The 22185-nt window shown below is 47.3% G+C and overlaps 2 protein-coding genes across 2 annotated transcripts; one reads left to right on the top strand and one right to left on the bottom strand.

Moving 5' to 3' along the window:
- Positions 1–5707: 5707 nt before the first annotated feature.
- Positions 5708–7089, bottom strand: LOC123073747 (tetraketide alpha-pyrone reductase 2). Its single transcript, XM_044496792.1, has 2 exons — positions 6129–7089; positions 5708–6056 (listed from the first exon to the last, which is right to left on the bottom strand). Exons 1-2 carry the CDS (start codon positions 6968–6970, stop codon positions 5909–5911), a joined length of 990 nt encoding a protein of 329 aa, XP_044352727.1. The 5' UTR covers positions 6971–7089; the 3' UTR covers positions 5708–5908.
- A 3445-nt stretch (positions 7090–10534) lies between these two features.
- Positions 10535–12648, top strand: LOC123076875 (Bowman-Birk type trypsin inhibitor). Its single transcript, XM_044499024.1, has 2 exons — positions 10535–10772; positions 10840–12648. Exons 1-2 carry the CDS (start codon positions 10652–10654, stop codon positions 11427–11429), a joined length of 711 nt encoding a protein of 236 aa, XP_044354959.1. The 5' UTR covers positions 10535–10651; the 3' UTR covers positions 11430–12648.
- The last annotated feature ends 9537 nt before the right edge of the window (positions 12649–22185 follow it).

Genomic DNA, 22185 nt, shown 5'->3' on the forward strand with positions numbered 1-22185 from the left:
AGTTTCTTCAGCCGCTAAGTCCTCCTTAGCTTGAGTTATCTGATCCTGCAGCTTAGCCACCTCCGCATTATACTGATCTTGGGTGTCGGCGGTAACTTGTGTGGTCAGTAAGGTCGTCCAGGCGTCCAATAAATCGGACAAGATTTGGGCCGGCCGGCACGCGGGGCCTCCCGCCCCAGCTGCCGATCCGAAAATTATTACTGCCGCGGTTGAAGATTGCAACATGGGTTGAGTTCCAGCCATGAAGATCGCAACCCGGTTCGACGGTTCAAAGGGGTCCGGAATACTGTCGCCGTCGGAATAGCCCCCAAACTGGCCATCTTGCAGTTGGTACAGTGACCCGGTCTCCCCGGTGGGCGACTCGTCATCTGAGTAGACGACAGTCTCGCCATCGGACACCGGTTCAAGTTCCGCACCATTGATGAATCCTACGAAGGCACGCTTCATGGCGGGCTGAACCCGGGCAGGGCTTGCACGCTGAGCCGTCTCGACGAGGTCGGTGCAGATGTCCGGCTCAGGGCCCGGTTCGCCGATCTTGCCGATGAAGACGTGAATTCCTCCAAAGGGGACCCGGTACCCGTACTCGATTGAGCTGGCCTCGGGGCCCCAGCCTATGTCGTCGATGTAGAGCTTGCCGCGACGACTCTTGGTCATCCGGCTCACGGCGTATCCCTTGAGCCCTTGAAAATTTCCCTTCAAGAACTCGAAACCATCGCGCGATAGCCCCACGGTGGGCACCAACTGTCGTGGAATTGTCACGGCAGATGTCCTAGCGAAAGGACTTAGTCGTGGAGCCATCGCAATGGGTTAGCTTAAAGGGGTTAAAGAGTTTTATACTAGTTCGGCCCCTTATGATGAAGGTAAATGCCTACGTCTAGTTGTGATGGAATTGCTGGGGTTTCGATGACCAGGGAGCGAATACGCTTTGCCTGAGTCTCGAGTTGTTGTGTGTTGTCCTTGAACCGCCGCCGGGTCGTGCCTTTATATACACAGGTCGACGCCCGCCGGCTTACAGAGTCCCGATGCCAGTTTATACACATACCGGCCCGGTCTCTACTTTGTCATACCTTACAATACAAGTCATGTACTACATGGCGGTTTATAGCTACAGGCCTTAATCTACCTTTGGGCCTTGGGCCTTCGAGTCTCTGTAGTAAACCGCTTTATTCCTTGTCTTCATGGGCTTTTAAGTATAAACAATCCATTATGGGGATAACCCGGCTTCCTTGGCCGGTTTACACCTAGTAGTAATATCCCCAACAGCGTCGATGTGAGACTTTCTCCTATTTGTCTTCTCCACACAACTCCCATTATCATATTCTATTCCACCCATAGTGCTATGTCCATGGTTCATGCTCATGTATTGCGTGAAAGTTGAAAAGGTTTGAGAACGTCAAAAGTACGAAACAATTGCTTGGCTTGTCATAGGGGTTGTGCATGATGTGAATATTTTGTGTTGTGAAGATATGTTATTTTGAAAAGACTTGATTGCTTTATTAGTATGCTTGAAGTATTATTGTCTTAATGTCAAAAGATAGACTATTGCTTTGAATCACTCGTGTCTTAATATTCATGCCATGATTAGATTACATGATCAAGATTATGCTAGGTAACATTCCACATCAAAAAATATCTTTTTTATCATTTACCTACTCGAGGACGAGCAGGAATTAAGCTTGGGGATGCTGATACGTCTCCGTCGTATCTATAGTTTTTGATTGTTCCATGCCAATATTATACAACTTTCATATACTTTTGGCAATTTTTTATACTATTTTTGGGACTAACATATTGATCCAGTGCCCAGTGCCAGTTCCTGTTTGTTGCATATTTTTGTTTCGCAGAAACCCCATATCAAACAGAGTCCAAACGGGATAAAAACGGACGGAGAATATTTTTGGGATATTTGTGAAATATGGGAAGAATAATCAACGCGAGAAGGTGCCCGAGGGGGCCACAAGGCTGGGGGCGCGTCTCCCCCCCCCCCCACCCCCGCGGGCGCGCCCCTGACCCTCGTGGGCCCCCCGTAAGGCGGTTGCTGCTCTTCTTTGGCCGCAAGAAAGCTAATTTTCGGAGAAAAATCTAGGTGAAGGTTTCAATCCAATCGGAGTTACGGATCTCCGGATATATAAGAAACGGTGAAAGAGGAGAATCCCAGAGCACAGAAACAGAGAGAGATAGAGAGGCAGATCCAATCCCGGAGGGGCTCTCGCCCCTCCCATGGCATGGAGACCAAGGACCAGAGGGGAAACCCTTCTCCCATCTAGGGAGGAAAGTCAAGGAAGAAGAAGAAGAAGGATGGGGGCTCTGTCCCCCTCGCTTCCGGTGGTGTCGGAGTGCCGCCGGGGGCCATCATCATCACCGCAATCTTCACCAACAACTTCACCGCCATCATCACCAACTCTTCCCCCCCTCTATGCAGCGGTGTAACCCCTCTTTTACCCGCTGTAATCTCTACTTATACATGGTGCTTAACGCTATATATTATTTCCCAATGATGTATGGCTATCCTATGATGTTTGAGTAGATTCGTTTTGTCCTATGGGTTAATTGATGACCATGATTGGTTTGAGTTGCATGTTTTATTATTGGTGATGTCCTATGGTGCTCTCCGTGTCGCGCAAGCATGAGGGATCCCCGCTGTAGGGTTTGCAATATGTTCATGATTTGCTTATGGTGGGTGGCGTGAGTGACAGAAGCACATACCCGAGTAAGTAGGTTGTTTGCGTATGGGAATAAAGAGGACTTGATACTTTAATGCTATGATTGGGTTTTACCTTAATGATCTTTAGTAGTTGCGGACGCTTGCTAGAGTTCCAATCATAAGTGCATATGATCCAAGTAGAGAAAGTATGTTAGCTTATGCCTCTCCCTCAAATAAAATTGCAATAACGATTACCGGTCTAGTTATCGATTGCCTAGGGACAAATAACTTTCTCGTAACAAAAAGCTCTTTACTAAAACTAATTTAGTTGTGTCTTTATCTAAACTGCCCCTACTTTTTATTTACGCGCTCTTTATATTCTTGCAAACCTATCGCACAACACCTACAAAGTACTTCTAGTTTTATACTTGTTTTAGGTAAAGCGAACGTCAAGCATGCGTAGAGTTGTATCGGTGGTCGATAGAACTTGAGGGAATATTTGTTCTACCTTTAGCTCCCCGTTGGGTTCGACACTCTTACTTATCGAAAGAGGCTACAATTGATCCCCTATACTTGTGGGTTATCAACGTCGCCACGACCAGGTTCGGCAGTGGATGCCATCTACAGAGATTGTCTACAGCGATGGTGCGGTGTGGTCCACGGCAAGGGCTTGGATGTGTGTGGCAGCCGACAACGGCCTAACTCCGGCTATGCAGCTATGGTGCTCAAGGTGAGCTTCTGTGTCGATGGAGCCTCATGCTAGTCCTAGTGGGGATGCTCGCCACGGACTAGTAGGAGGGCGGGGAGGTCTCGGGGAATTGGGCACAGCGGCCACCTTCGACGGAGATTACTGGGATGGGATGCTTCAGGCGAAAGCCTTGTGTCCATCTTGTCGGCAATGACGACGGCGACGCCTTCGGGCACCCTTTCATTTCATGAAGGCATCATCGGGAAGCTACTGTTGCCCTCTTAATCGTGTGCCCCGGGAGAAAGCCTCATATCCATCTCTGGATCGAACGACGACGACCGTCTCGATGTCGTTTCTCCCCCTTGGGGGCGTTGTTTTTGGGAGCCACAGATCCATGGTTAGTAGCTTGAAGTCTGGGTTGGAGTGTTTGTTGGGTTGTTGGTGTGCAGGATGGTGGTGGTGGAAGTGATCTGTGGCGACGACCAATCCCTTGGTCACCTCGGTGCTGATGGTTGACCTATCTCTTGGGGGCTCATGGCGGCGATGAGGTCTCGGTGTTCGGTGCCCTTCGATGGCGTCTGAGGTTTTGTTGCCTTGCATAGTGCTTTGGTTCCCTCTTTTTGTGATGGTGGTCGTGGTGTGGCCTAGAGGAGGTGCATGGCCTGTCTCGGCGGAACATTGCCCTTCGGCACGGTCAGTGGCTCTCTTTGCCGCGACGTGGCTAGGCAATAGGATTCCCTTCGATGGTCGTTGCGACTTCCTAGCTCTTCAAGGTGCAGAGTGATCGCAGGGCAACCGGCAACTTCTTCTCTACGTCTTCTCGGTGACAGATCTCCTTTCGATTGATTCAACAAAGCTTGCTTCCGCTCTTCTTGGCCCAGCTAGTGGTGTTGGGTGCTAAGTTCTTGGTGTTGGCTGCACGTCGTAGCTCTTTTCTAGATCTTCTTCTGATCTTCCTTGTGCCTTCTTGTGTGTGTTGGTTGCTATCTGTTGTACCTGATGTCTTGTATCTTATTCTTATATATAATAAAAATGGTTCAGGCCGGCATAATCCCGCCGTAGCACCATAAAAATAAAAAATACAGTGCCAGTTGTAATTTAATGCTGGTGTCTCAAAAAATTGCATTAGATTTCTTTATTATAGATAGACTTGGGCGCAAAGTTAGCCATAGAGAAGTACTATTGTGCTAACAATCTGAGCTGAATACTGCTAAATGCAATACTATTGTGCTAACAATCTGAGCTGAATACTGCTAAATGGCAATAGCTGCATTCATCACTTTAGAATGGTTGGTTTAAGAGCCAATAGAAATAATTTTCGGATACTCTGCAGTTTTGCTTCCCATTATGTCCAAGATCTGTCATAGATTGGAACGTCATGCTTCCCAATTCTGCAAAGCCCAAGATATATTTTTGAGACTTGCTTCCCAGAGTCAATGATAATATCCAAAGAAGCACGCAAGATTTATATGGAACAGAGGAACCGATACATGTCAAACATCAATGCGGGTGCTATTATTGTTATAGCCTGGTTAGACTTTTGCTGCTTTGGTCAGAACATATACATAGTTGAATCAGTGGTCAATGTAGTTCTACTGTAACTAAACCAAACAGGGTCAGTCTCCCTACCAACATTGACCACAAATAAAAGATTACAAGGACGCACCATCTTCATCCCTTCTCAAAACTGAAATTAAAAAAATAAAATGACTATATCATTGGGAAAATAGTTATGCATTATACGCGGCTCAGATTGTTGAAACCCAGAATCAGATTGTTTTTATTGTTTCTAAATGTAATTACTCCCCCCCTCTCTCTCTCCCTCAGTCTACAGGGCGTGCGCGTACCCCTACGTCGTCAATTTGACCAACCTAATACAAGTCATATATTATAAAAAATATACCAATATAAACTTCAGATGTTCTATTTTCAAACGGTATAAATTTTGTGTTATATAGTTTATATTAGAGTGATGAAATTGACAATCTAGGTATACGCGCCGGATTTGTAAACTGAAGCAGAGAGAATACATGTCTTGCTTGCTGATGTGGCATGATTGTGTGACGATGCCACATTATTACTTTTGCACTAACTTTCGTGATCTCATGTGTTGCGTGCTGGGAGCTTGGCTATGTAGTTGATCCTTCAATTTTCTATATATAAATTACACTCTTTCGGCTGCAATCTAATTCATTTCTCTTTTATATATGTTTTTGTTACATGCTTCATATTTTTAATGTTTTTAAAGTGTATATTAAAAAATACTCTTGCATTTTATCTTTGTTAGTTATATTTGTTTATGTAGCACCTAATAATGCATTTCTTTTAACAAGATTACCATGACAAGCGCACGGGGTATCATCTAGTTGAGCAAGTTTGACAGCCAACAAGTTGGTACTAATACGAGGAACAGTTTATAATGTTGATACATACTCCAGGTTCCTATTGTAGCATTGTACTGTGGGTACCGACATTGTATGTATGACGCACAGATGCTCACACGTTGGATCGAGCACACCACCTCCACTTAATTACTCGATATATATAAGTAAGCCGATCCATGGATCGATGTCATGTCAAGGAAGAAGAAGACCCTTCTCCTGGAAACTCTTGATGCAGTCGTCGAACATCTGCTGGATGGAGAGGAATGGAGGGAACCCCAGCGCCTCCATCTTGCTCGTGTCCATCTTGTGCGCCCTGTCATCCCCCTTCCCGCCGCTGCACCTGTTTCATTCAATATCCCAACGCCATGAGTTCATCATCCATGAGTTGCTACATCTAGAGCTAGGAACTTACTCTGTGGGGATGGGGTACTGCGGGTAGCGCTCCCGGAGCGACCCGAGCACCTCGGACCAGTGCGCGACGTCGCCGGAGCAGATAAGCCTGCCGGACGCCCTGCCGTCCTCCATGGCCAGGACGTGGCCCAGCACCACGTCGTCCACGTGCACGAACCCGATGGTCGTGTTCGGGTACTTGCCGAGGTCCCCCTTGAGCAGCGCCAGCACCACCAGCGCCGTGCTCGTGGCCGCCGCCCGGCCCAGCACCGGCCCGACCACGAACGACGGGTTCACCACCACCAGGTCCAGCCCGTGCTCCGTCGCCAGCCGCCACGCCTCCTTCTCCGCCACCGTCTTGGCGTACGCGTACCACAGCCCGTACGTGCGGCAGTAGTCGGCGTCGCTCCAGTGGGACTCGTTCAGCGCCGGCGGGGCGCCGCCGTGCACGTGGTGGTGGCGGTACCGGACGCAGGAGCAGGAGGAGGTGAACACCACGCGGCGGGGCGGCACCGCGGCCCGGGCGCAGGAGCGGAGCACGTTGCCCGCGCCCTTCACGATCGGGTCCACCAGCTTCTCCTGCGCGTCCTTGCCGTCCTCGTAGCTGACGACGACGGGGGACGCCGCGTGGAAGACGCCGTCGACGCCGCTCACCGCCGCGTCGAAGGAGCCCTCCACCAGCAGGTCGGCGCGCAGCAGCTGCAGCCGCTCGTCGGCGCCCTCCAGCTCCCACAGGAACCCCACCTTGGCCTCGTCGCTCGGGTCCCTCACCGTGGCCCGCACCGTGTGCCCGGCGGCCAGCAGCGCCCGGATCAGGTGCGACGCGATGAACCCCGTCCCGCCGGTCACGCAGTACTCCGGCATCTCGATCGACCACCGCACTGTGTATGTCTACTTCTTGACTCCGGCTGGTGTTAGAAGAACATGCATGCGTTGGGTACAGATTTATACCACGAGTTTGTTTTCAGGATCGATCTATCTGCTGGGGGGAAGAGAAAGAATGCGATGGACGGATCAGTTGGCCGGGGCAATGCAACGCAAATGTGGCGCCATGGAGTTCGGTTTGAATTAGGTTGAACATGGGAAGAGGATTCTTGAGGGCATCAGGGATGCGTGGCCTATTATTCTTCATCTGCCGCATTCTTCTATACTGAACGAGCAGTAGATACGTACGTACGCATGCATGGGCATGTAGCAATCTCAACCTCACGTACTAGTAGTTACCAACTTGTTTGCTGTCAAACTTACTCAATTACCTCAACACTAGTTGCACTAGGGGAAAATGGTTGTATGTGGTGCTCGCCTGTTTACCGAGTGCATTACGTCGGATACTTGGCAAACAGACACCTAGGGACATCTCTAGCCCAACTTCCAAAAATGTGCTCTTTCATTCTATTCCTACCAAAATATGCTCTTTCATTCTAGACGATCTCTCACTGGTTTACCTCCTCAAAATTTTGGGAGAAATGTCCACGGGCTCTCGAATTTGAGCAGCCGAAACAAAAGTCTTAGCAAAGATTCCTTTTAGGCTGCTGCTCCTCTCGCTTCTCCGCCTTCATCATGTTTCTTGCCTCCGCCGGGCACCGCGCATGCCGGACGACACCCCACAGCCCTGTCAATCCCCTGCGCCTCCTTCGGTTCCCTCCCTAGCCGCCACCGTGGGGAACTCATGGACGACTAGGGCCACCGTGGAACCTTGTTTTGTCAGAAACGGATCTTCCAAAGAAGCACGGTGGTGTAGACCCGCACTGAAGCAAAATGGCATCCAAATATCATCCACGCCAGCGACCTTCTGAATATTGGAGTTCAGCCACGGTGGGATTGCTCGGCGAAGGGCGAGCATGGCTTCGAGGGGAATCAAGCTACTCGATGCCTGCAGACGACCCCCTCGGCCTCGTCGCCCACTTGCAGCCTCAACGTCGTTCGCTGCAGCTCTCACCTCCTCTGCCTGCCAAGTGTTTGACGAATCACCTAGATACAATTTTTTTAATGTTTTTCTTTGCTTTCTTGACTGCTTTTGCAATCAAATTCACCATTCAATATTGCAATGGTAGATGAATAGGTTAAGAAAGATGTTCTTCAATGACTTTTCATCTGAAGAGGAAGAAGATGATGAAGATGACTACGATGGCCATTGTCGTGATCGTTGGCAAGTAACATAGGAGACCTAGACTAGATTCTCGGTTCGCCCGCTTGGATATCAACCATGATTGGGCAGAAGGCTATGGCAAGCTTGTCGGGGATTACTTTGCACCCAATGCAACATATGCAGAGAAGTATTTCCAGTGGCAATTTGGATGCACTGAAGTATCTTCAACGCCATTGCAAAAGTAGTTGATGGTCAAGATCCTTGGTTTAAATTGACAAGGAGTGAATCGGGGGAAATGTCTGTTGATGAACTGTGTCGCGGCTCTTCGAGTCCTTGCCTATGGGTGCTCGGCCGACGCCATTGATGACAATGTCTGCATTGGGGAAAAACAATCCTCGAGATGGTTCGAAGATTCACACAAGCCATGGTCAAGATCTATGAGTGAGTGAGGCTCATGGGTCTTATTGAAGAATGCGGATGGTCATGGATGCTTGGATTAGTTGATTACATCCAATGGACATGGAAGAATTCTCCCGCGGGATGAAAAGGTCATTACAAAGGGTATTGGAAAGATCCAACAATCATCCTCGAGGTGGTTGCATCAGAGGATCTGTGGATTAGTATTCGTATTTTGGGTTCCCTGGCTCTCACTGTGGATTTTGTGTCCTTTCAAGACTAGTACCTTTTGGAATGCTTGTTGTTGAAGATGCTCCGCCTTGCATCTATGTTCTCAATGGCCGTGGGTACACAATGGGTTACTACCTTGACGATGACATCTATCCTACATGGGCCACATTTGTGAAGATAATTCAGCGTACTCAAGGCAATAAGAGATCCCACTTTGCGGCATGTCAAGAGTCGGCAAGACTGGATGTTGAGAGAGCTTTCAGTGTGCTTCAAAAGTACTTTGCGATTTTTCATGCCTTTGTCGAGTATGGAAAGCCACAAGTCCTCTGGCAAATAATGACATGTTGCATCATATTGCACAACATGATCATCGAGAATGATAGAGGAATGCCAGATAACTTGTAGTATATCTCCAATAGGGATCATGTCGAGCCGGAACACAATACAAACATAATCAGGAAATTCCACGCAACACATCAAAGGATTGAGAACAGAGAAGTTCATACCTTGTTACAAGATGATATTGTTGAGCACTTGTGGCCACTTCATAACACTTGATTCTTGTGCGTTTATCATGCTTTTTATTTGGATTATTACTTTATTTGAGCCATTTAATGCGCTTGAATTTGAATAACTAAGTTTATAATGTTGTTTAATTGTGTGAACCTAAATTACCAAGTTTCCACTTGATACCAGTGTATCTAGTTGAAATTATAGACAAAAAGATAAAATAATTGGAAAATATTGTTTTCTAGAAAATTAACTTTTAGGAGTTTTGTTATGCCTACTTTTTTTTAAACAATTGAGATGTTTGAGGAGTTAAATTTATTAGTTCGCGTAGTGAGCGACATAGAGGATTAATTGAGTACGGTGGTGTGTAAGTAGATGGCCTTTAGGTTGGTAAATATAGGGGTTTTGGACGATAGGATTGAATCAAGATCAACCTTTGAACTTTGTGTTGTTCATAATGCAGATCGAGACGAACAACACGTGCAACGAAACAAAATACAGATGTTTTTTACCCTATTTTTTCTCAGTCAGATTCAACTAAAAACACGTGCAATATAGATAAAATCGCTGCGGGCGACCAAAACACATGCAATATAAATAAAATCACTGCGGACAACCAAAATATAGATGAAGTCGCTGCGGACATGCACTTATCGTATCTAGCGGCCGGTGACGAAAGAAACCCGGGGGCACGTCCTTATCGGCTCGGCAACGACGACGAGGCAAGTGCGTGGCCGGGCTAAGGCTAGTCACAGTGGAGAGTAACTTAGACTAGTAACATACATATGTTACATGTTACCATCTTCATAGTGGGAAGTGTCATAGATGTAGTAACATACATATCTTTATTTATTGCTTTGTAGACTTATTTTGTATTGGAAACCACTAGATGATGGTAACATATTATGTTACTCTATTTGTCTCTTTCCTTTTTAATTACATGACACATCATTTTTTCTTATGTGGCATCTATGTTACTATTTATATTATTATTATTTCCACTATGACTAGCTAAGTGTCGGCCAGCGACCGACACGTGCCTTGATCAGCTAGCAGGTCAGCGCATAGGGGTTCGTTTTTTGGCCGGTGGGTGCGCGCCAGATGCATGCGTTGCATGAGCCCCACGTGGCCACGCCATGAATGCACGCAGTTTACAAATGCTCTAGCTCCTAACTCGAGGTCCGTGACTGCCGTGCCACGCCACAAGGTCTCCTCTACCGTCGCCTCGCTGTTGGTCCGGCGGGGCTACATATACTCCATCTAGTCGACGTGAACGCCACTCCACCATCTTCTGCTTAACTAGCTACAGTTCACCAGCCATGACGAGACGCGCTGCAGCCACCTTTATGCTGATGCTCTCGCTCCCGACAGCGGCCCTCATGGTCGCCGCCGACGACGTGGGCGTCGACAGCATCCGCCTCCCTACCGACGGCGGCGAAGGTAATGCCTCAACTGTTAAATTTCTGGTAGTTCATCTATCTTACTGCCACCTACGTCGTTCGTTCAGGTCTCGCAACGAGCAAAGGAGGCGAGAAGCAGACACTATCACTCCCAGTCCCTGACCAAATAGTGGCGCCGAGGGAGCAGAACGTCGGCGACGTCCTCGAAGAAGAGGAGAGGCCGTGGGCGTGCTGCAACAGCACCGTGTGCACCAAGTCCTTCCCGCCGACGTGCCGGTGCCTGGACGAGGTCGAGGAGTGCGCCCCCGCATGCAAGGCGTGCGAGCCGTCCGGGTTCAACCCGGCCTTCCACGTCTGCAACGACCAGTACCACGGCGACCCAGGGCCGACGTGCGCCAAGGAGGAGAGGCCGTGGACGTGCTGCGACCGGACCGTGTGCACCAAGTCGTTCCCGCCGACGTGCCGCTGCCTGGACGAGGTGGAGGAGTGCGCCCCCGCGTGCAAGCGCTGCGAGCCGTTCGGGATCAACCCCAACCGCCACGTCTGCAACGACCAGTACCACGGCGACCCCGGGCCCACGTGCGGCAAGGACGACGACGACGATGACCACCCCAGCGGCTCTCCATCCCTCGCCGCCGCCACACAGATGCAGTTGCTGCTGGTTTCTCTGATCTTGTTGTTTATCCAGAGTCCTTAGATGCGTGCGTGTACTAGCATCGCATCATGGTACGTGAGATGGCGCGTTCTTCACGGACCATGCAGCACGTAATAAGATTAGATTAGAAATCTTAGGGTGTGTCGAATAAGATTAACAAGAAAAAGGTCCCATGTCAGCATTTTCCTTTCTATTGTAGTCCTTTCTGATGGATAGATAAAAGCAGTCGCGAGGGAGTGAGCCTAGCTCAACTGGTTGGGGGAATGGATATATAAACCCAACACCTAGGTTCAAATCCTCGTGGAGGTGAATTTAGGTTAAGGTTGTGTGCATCCGTAGTTGGTGGCTTGGTGCAGAGGCCGGGAAGTGAATTCTCCCCTTCTTAAGTACTTGTGTCGTTGCACGTACGCACTTGCGTTTAGCCGATGGACAAGGCAAATCACAACTGTTGCGTATCTGGGTGCGGCTCAGCCCTCATCTCTGCATGGTGTGGGTGCTCGCGGCGGTGCCCACTGAGTTCTTCAGCCTGCTGATCGGTAGCCGGCAGGCGGCGGCGTGCGGCCTGCCGATCTGCCTAATAAAGGAGGTGGTCCTAGGGTTTTTCTTGTGTCAAGAGCCTGTCCTCATTGATCTGGCCGGTGACAAGTATCTAAAGGCTACGTCGGCGATCTTCATTGGGCGCCTGATGCCTATAGATTGCTAGATTGGTTGGGATTCGGTCGTATGAACCCATATTTCTTGCTGTGCGGCTTCAGGAGGGAGTCACGCGAAACTTCACTGTCTGTTGCCATCATGGGACATGTCGGTGTTTTGATTTCCATGGTGAAGATAGTGGCGGAGAATGTCATATGACGGCTGAGGTCTGAGGTCTAGTAACGGCGGACTGAGTCTTCGAGGCAATGAGGATTTTGCTTGGTGTTTCTTGACTTGTCACCGGAGGAGTACATAGTCTAGTCTTTCAGTGTGAAAATCCAAGGTCTGGCCTGAAGTGGTTGTGTTTGGCAATGGTGTTGTTGAAGGTATTGTTTTGAGAGTGCAGACTTTCTCCACGGTGAAAACCTGAGATCTATGATTGCACGGCAACGTCACTTATGCACTGTTTACTTTTTGGAGGCGTCGCTTTTGAAGAATTTGGACTCAGGGTGCTGCCTTCACAGTGGTTTGTATTGAAGCTACATGGTTTTGATCACCTTAGCGAGATCTTTAGTTTTATTTATTTTTTATCTTTTTTTTAGTTATAGTTTTGTGTGCATCTGTAATGTCTGTAGGACATTTTGCTGTTACCGAGGCCGGGTGTAATTGGCATCTCCAAGATACTAATATATTCCCTTTATGGAAAGAAGGATAAAAGTAGTCATAAAAACTGCGTTCTTCCCCCGCAAAAAATAGTCTGTTGTGTTAAGCAACTCTATTAGAGTCCGATCACCATAATAATCACAACTATAGTGATTTTGACAGAAATGATGCTCTAGCAGATTTGTCATGTCGTTAGAGATCACCCTCTCGTTAGGGATCATCATAATGTATGAAGTGTCCTCCGCATATGGCCTCCCAGCAGTCATATATGGCAGTCTCGAGGTTGGCTTTCGAAGAGAACTCCATATTGCAGTTGCATGTAGATTGTACTAGAGACTAACGCGCGCTTTGCCGCGCCGTTCTTCACTTGTGGGATTAACTTTTTTATATCTAGTATATTATTGTGATGCTTTGTTTTGTTTGAATTTTATCTTTTCTGGCTTGCGTTTTAGTTATGTTCCGATGGTGTTTCTTTTTCATTCGTATAATGTGTCGGGTTATTGTTGGAGACAATTTTTGTTCTGAGAGGAGAGTAGAGTTGTTTGGTTCGTGGTTTTGGCGTCTTACACGTTTCAGCCTTGTTGTTAGCCCATATTATTTGTTTGAGCCTTTTGTGAGTTCCTATTCCATGCTGAAGTAGTGAAATTGCTTTTATAGTGGTCACATGGGCTGGCCTACGAACCTCCCGCTCGCTCAGCTTGGCTCCTTACTCGTGTCTCTTGGTTAGCTTTTTTTCCTCTCCCTACCGCTTGCTTAGAAAAAGTGGCCTTTTTTGAAAAAGTTAATTTAATTAAAAGATGTTCAATGATTGTAAAAAATATAATAAATTTAAAACTCATTAATTTCAGGAATTTTTTATGAACCTAAAATAGTCATTTATTTCATAAAATGTTTGCAAATAAGATGAGTTTTCAAATGTAAAAATATTCACAAACTTTATAATTGATCATGAACTTAAAAATATCAATGAATTTAATAAATATTAATGAATCTGCAAAAATAAATTTTAGAAAATATTTTGCTTTCTCTTTTTATCGGTGCTCATGGATTAAAATGTGAAAATAAAAAATAAAAAAGAGAATAAAACTAAACAGCACACAACCTGACATGCGCTCTCTACGACACAGCAGTCCTGAAAACACCACAACACTTGTAATCATGGGAGCTCAGTTCTGTACTGTAGATCTAGCGTTGCCGATGTTCAAGGGAAAGGTGGCCAGAGGCACATAGTATTGCTTTTAGATAGAGGAGCGGGCAGTGGAGTCAATGGGCAGGGCAGGAAAATGAAAGGGGAAAATGGAGGGATGGCAACGGACAATGAGATACACGCATCTTTACGAGCGGGCCCATCTGGCAGTACACTACAGTGGCAAATGGCTAAGTCGGTTGCGATTAATTTTTCCCCTCACGGTCATAGACGTGATTCACTTGGAAAAAACAGTCGAGCTCTCCCAGGGCTTCGATTCCTGGGTGCTTAGTAACTGTAACTATGTGGTGTAAAGGAAACTTCCAATGCTCGAATCTCACGTGGGATGACTGAGTGGTTGGGGGAAAAGGATGTCCCATTCATAAATGGGTCTCCATGATAATAAAAGCAGCAAATACGAAGACTCTGTTAATTATTATTTTGAAGGACTCTTAAGGTTACATGTTGCATCTCAAGCCTCTATAATTTTTTGAAGTGCACAACATACTAATTATGGAGGCTACTCTTTTGGCAACTCTGCTAGAGTTGCTCTTACACATACACGATTGATCCTTTGTGATATCTATAGGTGTATTTTGTCGATCTTAGGATGCTTCTCAAGGCCCTCTCCCTCGACTCCCATGTGGATGCGGGAGGGGGGGGGGGGGGGGGGGGGGAGAGGAGGGACAGTGGCGTGGTATGGATACATTTTATTCATCCTTTGAAGTCTCTCTCTCTCTCTCTCTCTCTCTCTCTCTCTCTCTCTCTCTTGCGAGATGGGAAGACAAAGAGATGGAGAGTGGCCGGATCTAGCATGGTCATTTGATGCAACTGCTTCTCTGGTGAAGAAGTTACAGTTGTTCTAGCTGCTCGAGCTCATTATCGGTAGCCCTTGGCGATACAAGGTGGATCTACCTGTCTCCACCGCTGGTTCTTCTTGCCAAAAGGCGACTGTTCAAAGCTCCGACGTGAAGCGTTCTTCATCCGCAAGTATTAACTGCCGCCCATCCTTCTTCCCGGCTAGATGGAGGCCAATAAAAAAGGCAGTGGTGCTTCAGTTCAATATATGTTTCCACGACCTCCAGGAAGTTCTAGTGCCCCATGCTATAGCCATCTTGTCATCCCAGGGGGTATGGTCACCGGCAATGGCAAAGATCGATGTTGTGCTGATGCTTTGTGGCAGGACAGCAGTCCAATTGCAACTATGTTTATTGTTTGGATCTGTACTATAAAATTCTTGAACCGAGTTACAATCTATTCATGTTCTGGCGTCATGTGTGAGTTGTGGTTTGTATTACCACATTTTTATCTTTATAATGAATCTATGGGACCCTCGTACCCTTCAGTTAGTCAAACGAAAGATTTAACATAGTCATTGGCCATCTTAGTCGGTTCTGAATACTTCTTTTTTCGAGATTATGCCTAAGTGTATCATATTTTTATAGAAGGCGAAATTATAAGTACAAGATGACTACATCTCGCTGTGAACAATGAGCACAACACGAACAACACACCCAGGCCAGTCCAAAGACAGCCACCAAATGGCGAATAAAATTACAAAGCAAAAGAGCATGTCCTAAACTACGAAACATATCGCCTCGTCGATGCTGAGTAATCATTGCTTGGAGGGTAAACATGTCTCGTCTACGTAGGAAGGTCTGAGATCCAAGGGGTCTTTGTAGCAGATGAGGAGTCAAGCACAATCAGCCTTTCATATACCGCTTAAGCACAACATGTAATAGATTATGACACACTTGGTTCTCCAGCCAAATATGTCTGCCTAAGCACCAAGCCATGATTTAGATGTGATGGAGGGGGGGGGGGGGGGGGGGGGGGGGCTAAGATATATATGGGAGGGCAAAGAAGAATAATATCGCATAAAAGACAAAAAATCACATATAGTAAGTCTTTATCGAGTGTTTGTGCTTTTACCTTAGTAGTTTTATATGGTTTTGTGCATCACAGTAATACATCGGTAGGAGGCTGAAACATCCTTTTAGAAAAATGTAGGCTGCTATTCTACATGGCCTTTTCATGTTCTCAATGTCGGCGTGTCACATCCCTAGCCTCGCTATGCACTAGGCTAGCTAGTCATGTGTGCTTCATGTTTAAGTTTCCAATGAATTTGAAATGGGGATTGCCTAAACCCTAGCATTAAAGGAATTCACTAGGTTCAACTAAAATATTCTCAGTGTTTCCAAATGGCTTTTAAAAATGTTCATCATTTCTGGAAAATGTTGGAAACAATAACCAGAGGTGCTGCACATTTTTCCATGACATATTTGGGCTCTGAAGTAAATCATATAGTATTTGCATTTGGGCATTTAAATGCTATTAAATATTTTAAATGCTCAAATAATCATAAACTAAAATGTTACTGTTGGATGTATTCTAAACAGTAGCCATGATTAGTTTCATGAGTTTTTGAAATGCCCTGGCATTTTTAATAAAGCCCAGAACAAAATAACAAAATAAAAAAACAGAAACAGAAATAAAAGAGAGAGAGAGAAGTTACCTGCGCAGCCACCTGGCGGCCCAAGTGGCCGGCCCAGACCACTGGCCTGGCACTGTGGGCCAGCCCACTAGGAGCCCCACCGTCTTCAACCTCTGCCAGTAGGCAGAGGCGTGTCGACGAGCGCGCGCCCGAGCTCCACCTCCTGCTTCCACCTCCTGCTTCTTCCCCTGCCCTCGATCGAGCGCCTGGAGGCGCCACGCAACCCCCCTGGTCCCTCTCGCTCACTCGCTGCTCTCTCTCCCCTCCTCTGGTTCTCTCCCCCTCGCTGTTCCCCACCTCACCGAACCACGCCGCCGCCACCTGCGAGCTCCACCACGGCCGCAGCCACTCCCTCGCTCCCTCTCCACGTCCCCGAGCTCCACCACGACCCCGTGGAGCAACACACCGACGCACGCGACCAGAAGAGGCCCCAGTCGACCGGAGCATCGTCCTCTTCACCTCCGGTGCCCGAAGATCGACTCCGTCGATTCGCCTCGTCCAGAGCGTCCCCGAGGCCGCTGACCTACCCTGCCGCATCCCCGTGAGCTCCCCCCGTTTCTCCTCCATCCTCGTGCTCGTTTTCGCACCGCAACACCGCCCGCGCTCACGCCCGAACTCCGGCCGCCGCCCAAGTGGTCGCCGCCGTCGACCCCGGCCTCCTGGCGCCCAGCTGCGTGCACCCCTGGATCCGGGCGAGCGAGGGCTTCTTCGTGGTGCCCTCAGCGCGCCCAGCCGCTGCCCTAGCGCCATCCCGGCGAGCCGCCGCCGCACTGCAAGGTCGCCGGCCCTTAATCCGGTGACGCTAACGTGGCTAAGGCATTAACCGCTAACAGCCCCACTAACTAACCCCCTGGCTCGCTGACATGCGGGCCCCACTGCCTAACTAAACAGCTAACAAAAATATTTTAAGTTTAATCTAAACACAGTGGCCCCACGCATCGGCGTTGACCTCGCTGACGTGGCCGTTGACCGGACCCACCTGTCTGTGTCACTAACTGACACTGGGCCACTGACCAGTGGGTCCCACTGGTCAGGTTTGACCCGGACCAGCCCCTGTTGACCTGCTGACGTCACAGTGACGCAATGCTGACGCAGTATTACATTTTCTGGATTTATTTTTAATCAGGAAATTCCAGAAAATAGTATAAACTTCTAAAAATCATATAAAATCAACCATAACTCCAAATGAAATAATTTATATATGAAAAATGATCAGAAAAATCCAATCTATCCATTTGTACCATCTCCATGCATGTTAGAACAACTTATGACTACTGTTTAGGACAACTCAATTAAATGGCACTTAAGAAATCACATATGGAGTTTGAATTTGAATCTTTGATTCAAGCCAACTCCATTTAACTTGCTGCTAGTTACATTATCCCAAACCACAGCATCTTGCCATGTCATGATCATGCATCATATTGTGCATTGCATTGATCGTGTTTCTTCTCTGTTTGCCGGTATTTGTCCCCCCTCAGTAGACGATGTTCCGACGTTGTGATCGCTGACACTAATGAAGACTCAATGCTATCTTCAGAAGTGCCAGGCAAGCAAACCCCCTTGTTCATTCCGATACAATCCCACTCTCTCGCTCCTGCTCTCTTTTACTGCATTAGGACAACAACGCTTCAACTGTTACTTGTTGCGGTAGTTGAACCCCTTTCCTCTGCATGACCTGTCATTGTCACAGTAAATAGATGAAACCCACTAGCATGAGTAGGAGTTGTTTGAGCCCTGATGTGCCTACTCATTCATGCTTGTTTGTCATGCCTGCTATTGCTTAGAGTTGTGTCAGGTCTGATTCATCGGGAATGAATTGGAAAGTTGTGAACATGTCCTACTGTGTGAGAGCTAAGTGTGTGAACACGATTTGGTAAAGGTAGCGGTGAGAGGCCATGTAGGAGTACATGGTGGGTTGTCTCATTGAAACCGTCCTCAGGAACTGAGTTCTGTGTTTGTGATCCATGAACAGTTACTACCACACATTGGGTTCCGGTAACTCGACCCCTCTCGGCTTATTAACCGCCTCGATCTCTGTCCAGGAGTTGCAACTAGTCTCTGGTGTTTGTAGGTAGTGTTAGTAGTCTACCAAGTGGCACCCGGTACAGGTGGGCTTGGGACAGACTAGGCACACGTGGCCTGGTGTACCGAGTGGCACCCGGATGGTGGGCTCGGGAACCCTGCACACATCGTTTGGGGCCGTGAGCGACACCCCGGCCGGATCTCCTTGCGGATGGAACCCGAATAGGCGATAAATCTGGACTAGAGACTTGTGTGGTTAGTCAGGTCGTGGCCGACTCCCTCGCCAGGCTACCGCTTGAAGGTTGCCGAGGTACACGACGTGTACATGGTGGTAAGTGGCGAGAGCGTGTGTGACGAAGTACACCCCTGCAGGGTTAATATGATCTATTCGAATAGCCGTGTCCGCGGTAAAGGACTTCTGGGTTGCCTATAACAGTTCATAGACAAGTGAAAGTGGATACTCTAAAATGCGCAAGATAAGCGTGAGTGCTATGGATGGCGTTCTCGTAGGGAGACGGGAGCGGATCCATAGTGGTGTATTGATATGGTGAATATGTGGACTCGTGTGCGCCACCTCAAAAGAGTTACTTGCAGTAGTAGTTCAGGATAGCCACCGAGTCAAAGCTGGCTTGCTGCAGTTAAACTCCACCACCCTTTTTTTTGATACCGAGGCATATGTAGATAGTTCTGATGTAAGTCTTGCTGGGTACATTTGTACTCACGTTTGCTTATTTTATGTTTTGCAGAGAGACGTCAGTCTCGCTAGTAGTTCCGTGTGGACTTCGACGTTTAGCTTGTTACCTCAGCTACGATCTTGTGCCCTCGGCAGGATCTGGTAGATAGTCAGGCTTCGCAGCCTTTTTCTTTTGTAGATGTCTGTACTCAGACATGTTTAGCTTCCGCATGTGCTTTGACTTGTATGCTCTGAATGTTGGGTCATGAGACCCTTGTTTGTAATACCTGGCTCTTCGGAGCCTAATGAATAAATACTCTGAGTCGTAGAGTCTTGTTGTGATGCCATGTTGTATTTGCACATATCGAGCATATTGTGTGTATGATTGAAATGCTTGGTATGTGTGGGATCCGACAACCTAGTTGTCTATCCTTAGCAGCCTCTCTTATGGGGAAATGTAGTCTAGTGCCTCCTTGAGCCATAGTAGTCCGCTACAGCCCGGTTCACCGGAGTCCTGCTAGCCCAGCACTACTGCTCTGGACACTTGACTGGCCGGCATGTGTTTCATATCGTTCCTGTGTCTGTCCCTTCGGGGAAATGTCACGCGGTGACATCCGGAGTCCTGCCTAGCCTGCTACAGCCCGGTTTCCCGGAGTCCTGTTAGCCCAGTGCTACAGCCCGGATTCGCACGCTGTTGACCGACACGTTCGATGTTGATTCATGTATGCCTGTCCCCATACGTTAGTGCCGCTTTGGGTTCACGACTAGCCATGTCGGCCCGGGTTCTCTGTCATATGGATGCTAGCGACATTGTCATATACGTGAGCCAAAAGGCGCAAACGGTCCCGGGCCATGGTAAGGCGACACCCGTGGGAGTACCGTGCGTGAGGCCGCAAAGTGATATGAGGTGTTACAGGCTAGATCGGTGTGACTTGGAATCGGGGTCCCGACACGGCGGAATGTTTGGTAATCTTTTTGTGTACAGAGATTTTGGATAACTTCTATATGACGCTCTCTGCGAGGAAATGTCAAGGGGGGGGGGGGGGGGGGTAGCAATTGGGTAGGTGGCCCAGTTAGAGGCCTCTGCTTGTGCTTCGGTTGAATTTCTTTCATCTAACTGTTTTCTTCTGGTCTTCTAGCCAGTTTTTCCCTGAAAAAGGGGCGGCTTGATTTGTTATAGGTAAAGATAAATATTTCATTGCATGATTTAGAAAATGTTCAGGAATTTTTCAATAAAATATGCGAATTTTAAAATTATTCTCTGATTCAAACAAATGTGCACTAACCTTAAAAAATGTTCATGTATTGAAAACAATATTAGTCCATATGATTCATATTACTTGTCGCTCAAACGGATATATTTAGCACTGAAATGCGTCTAGATACATCTATTTGAGCGGCAACTAATATGGATAGGTGGGAGTATCATATTCAAATGTATTTTATGTCTATTTAAAAAATATAATAAATTTAAGAAATCATTCTTGAATTTATAAAATATTTGTGAATTTCATGTAAAAAGGAACCCAAAAACATAAAAAGGGAGAGAAAAAATGGGTTTAATATCGAAGAAAATTGATAGAAAACAAAGAACAGGATCACTCCCGAAACCTGTCCGTAGACAACGTGCTATGATTTTATGGCACATTGTCGGTGTGCGTTTTTCCGGCAAGTTGAGGCAGTGAATGTCAGATAGGTATTGCCCAGATTTTGAGTCTAGTCGGTTGTGGTTCATTCAAGGTGAAACAACAATAGCGTGTGTTGTGTAGTACATGGGCCGGGGCCCTTGTAGCTGGGGGTGCGAGGCGCCCCATTTGCCCCGGATATGCCCCGCTGTGGAAAACGTCGGTGGTCCAAATTCAAAACCGTCAATTGCAGCTGAGGAGAAGTACGGGTCGCCATTTGTGTGATCGCGAATCAACCTGTGGTTGAGATGGTTAGGTGGACAGTGGTATCCCCAACCCACCAGGGTTCAAATCCTGGTGCTCGCATTATTCCTGGATTTATTTCAGGATTTCCGGCGATGCGCTTTCAGTGGGAGGAGACGTTCCCGTCGACGACGAGGCGCCTATGGTGGCTTCGTAAATCTCAAGATGATATGCCGGCTCAGTCTCTCGGAGGTGCTCATAGGGGTAGGGTGTACGTGTGTGCGTTCATAGGGGTGAGTGTATGCACGTATATATGAGCGCTTGTGTCTGTACTGATGCTCAAAAAAAACATCCCCTTTGATCAATAAGGCAGTTTCTTGCCGCTCAAAAAAAAAAAAGCTGAGGAGAAGTATGCCTCAGAAAAGAAAAAGAAAAACTCAGCAGAAATATCGGAGAGAACCTGTCTCTGTTTTGTGTGTCAGCTTGAACTGGTCTACAAAGTTGCTGCTTGAAACAGCTAGAACACGACCAAAAGCAGTATTGCTGTCACTTTTTTTTCTATTTTGTTTTGGATGACCGGCCGTGAAGTTTCACCTTGAAGGAACCACTCTAGGATTTGGTCCACGTACGTCGTCTCAGGAAGCGCAGCTAATCTCTGGTGTAGGGATGACATCCGCAGGGTATGGATACGGGTGGAGTTTCTCCATACCCTTACCCGTCCACGCTGAACTTATCTACCACTCATTCCCATATCCATCAAGGGTATAACTTTTTCCCATACCCATCATCCGACAGGGTATATGGGTACCCGTGGATAAAAAATACCCGCATCTACAACACGTCAAATTGAGTAGAAAATACATTTCAAACCATGATGTACAAAGACACATTCTTAAAAAAAACTTGCACATAAAGCAACCCATAAAAATGTTAAACAAGAACACATAATCATAAATAACAACACATTGTCATACACTTTAAGTTCACAAAATCACGATTAATTATAGAGATAATTTGAATGCACATTAGAGTTTTTACCTAGTGTGATTAGGGGGAAAGTTAATATGTTAGAATATTAAAGGAAACCCGCTTGTCAACATTTTAGATGGGTACATGGTAAGCGGGCATGGGTTATACGATCACATACCCGTACCCTCTCTACCCGATAGGTGTGATACTTTTTTCATTTAAGTACCCATTGATAATTTTGTGTCCCATACCCTTACCCCCTCTACCCGATGGGTGTGATATTTTTT

Source organism: Triticum aestivum, chromosome 3D, assembly GCF_018294505.1.
Source record: "Triticum aestivum cultivar Chinese Spring chromosome 3D, IWGSC CS RefSeq v2.1, whole genome shotgun sequence".
Lineage (NCBI taxonomy): Eukaryota > Viridiplantae > Streptophyta > Magnoliopsida > Poales > Poaceae > Triticum > Triticum aestivum.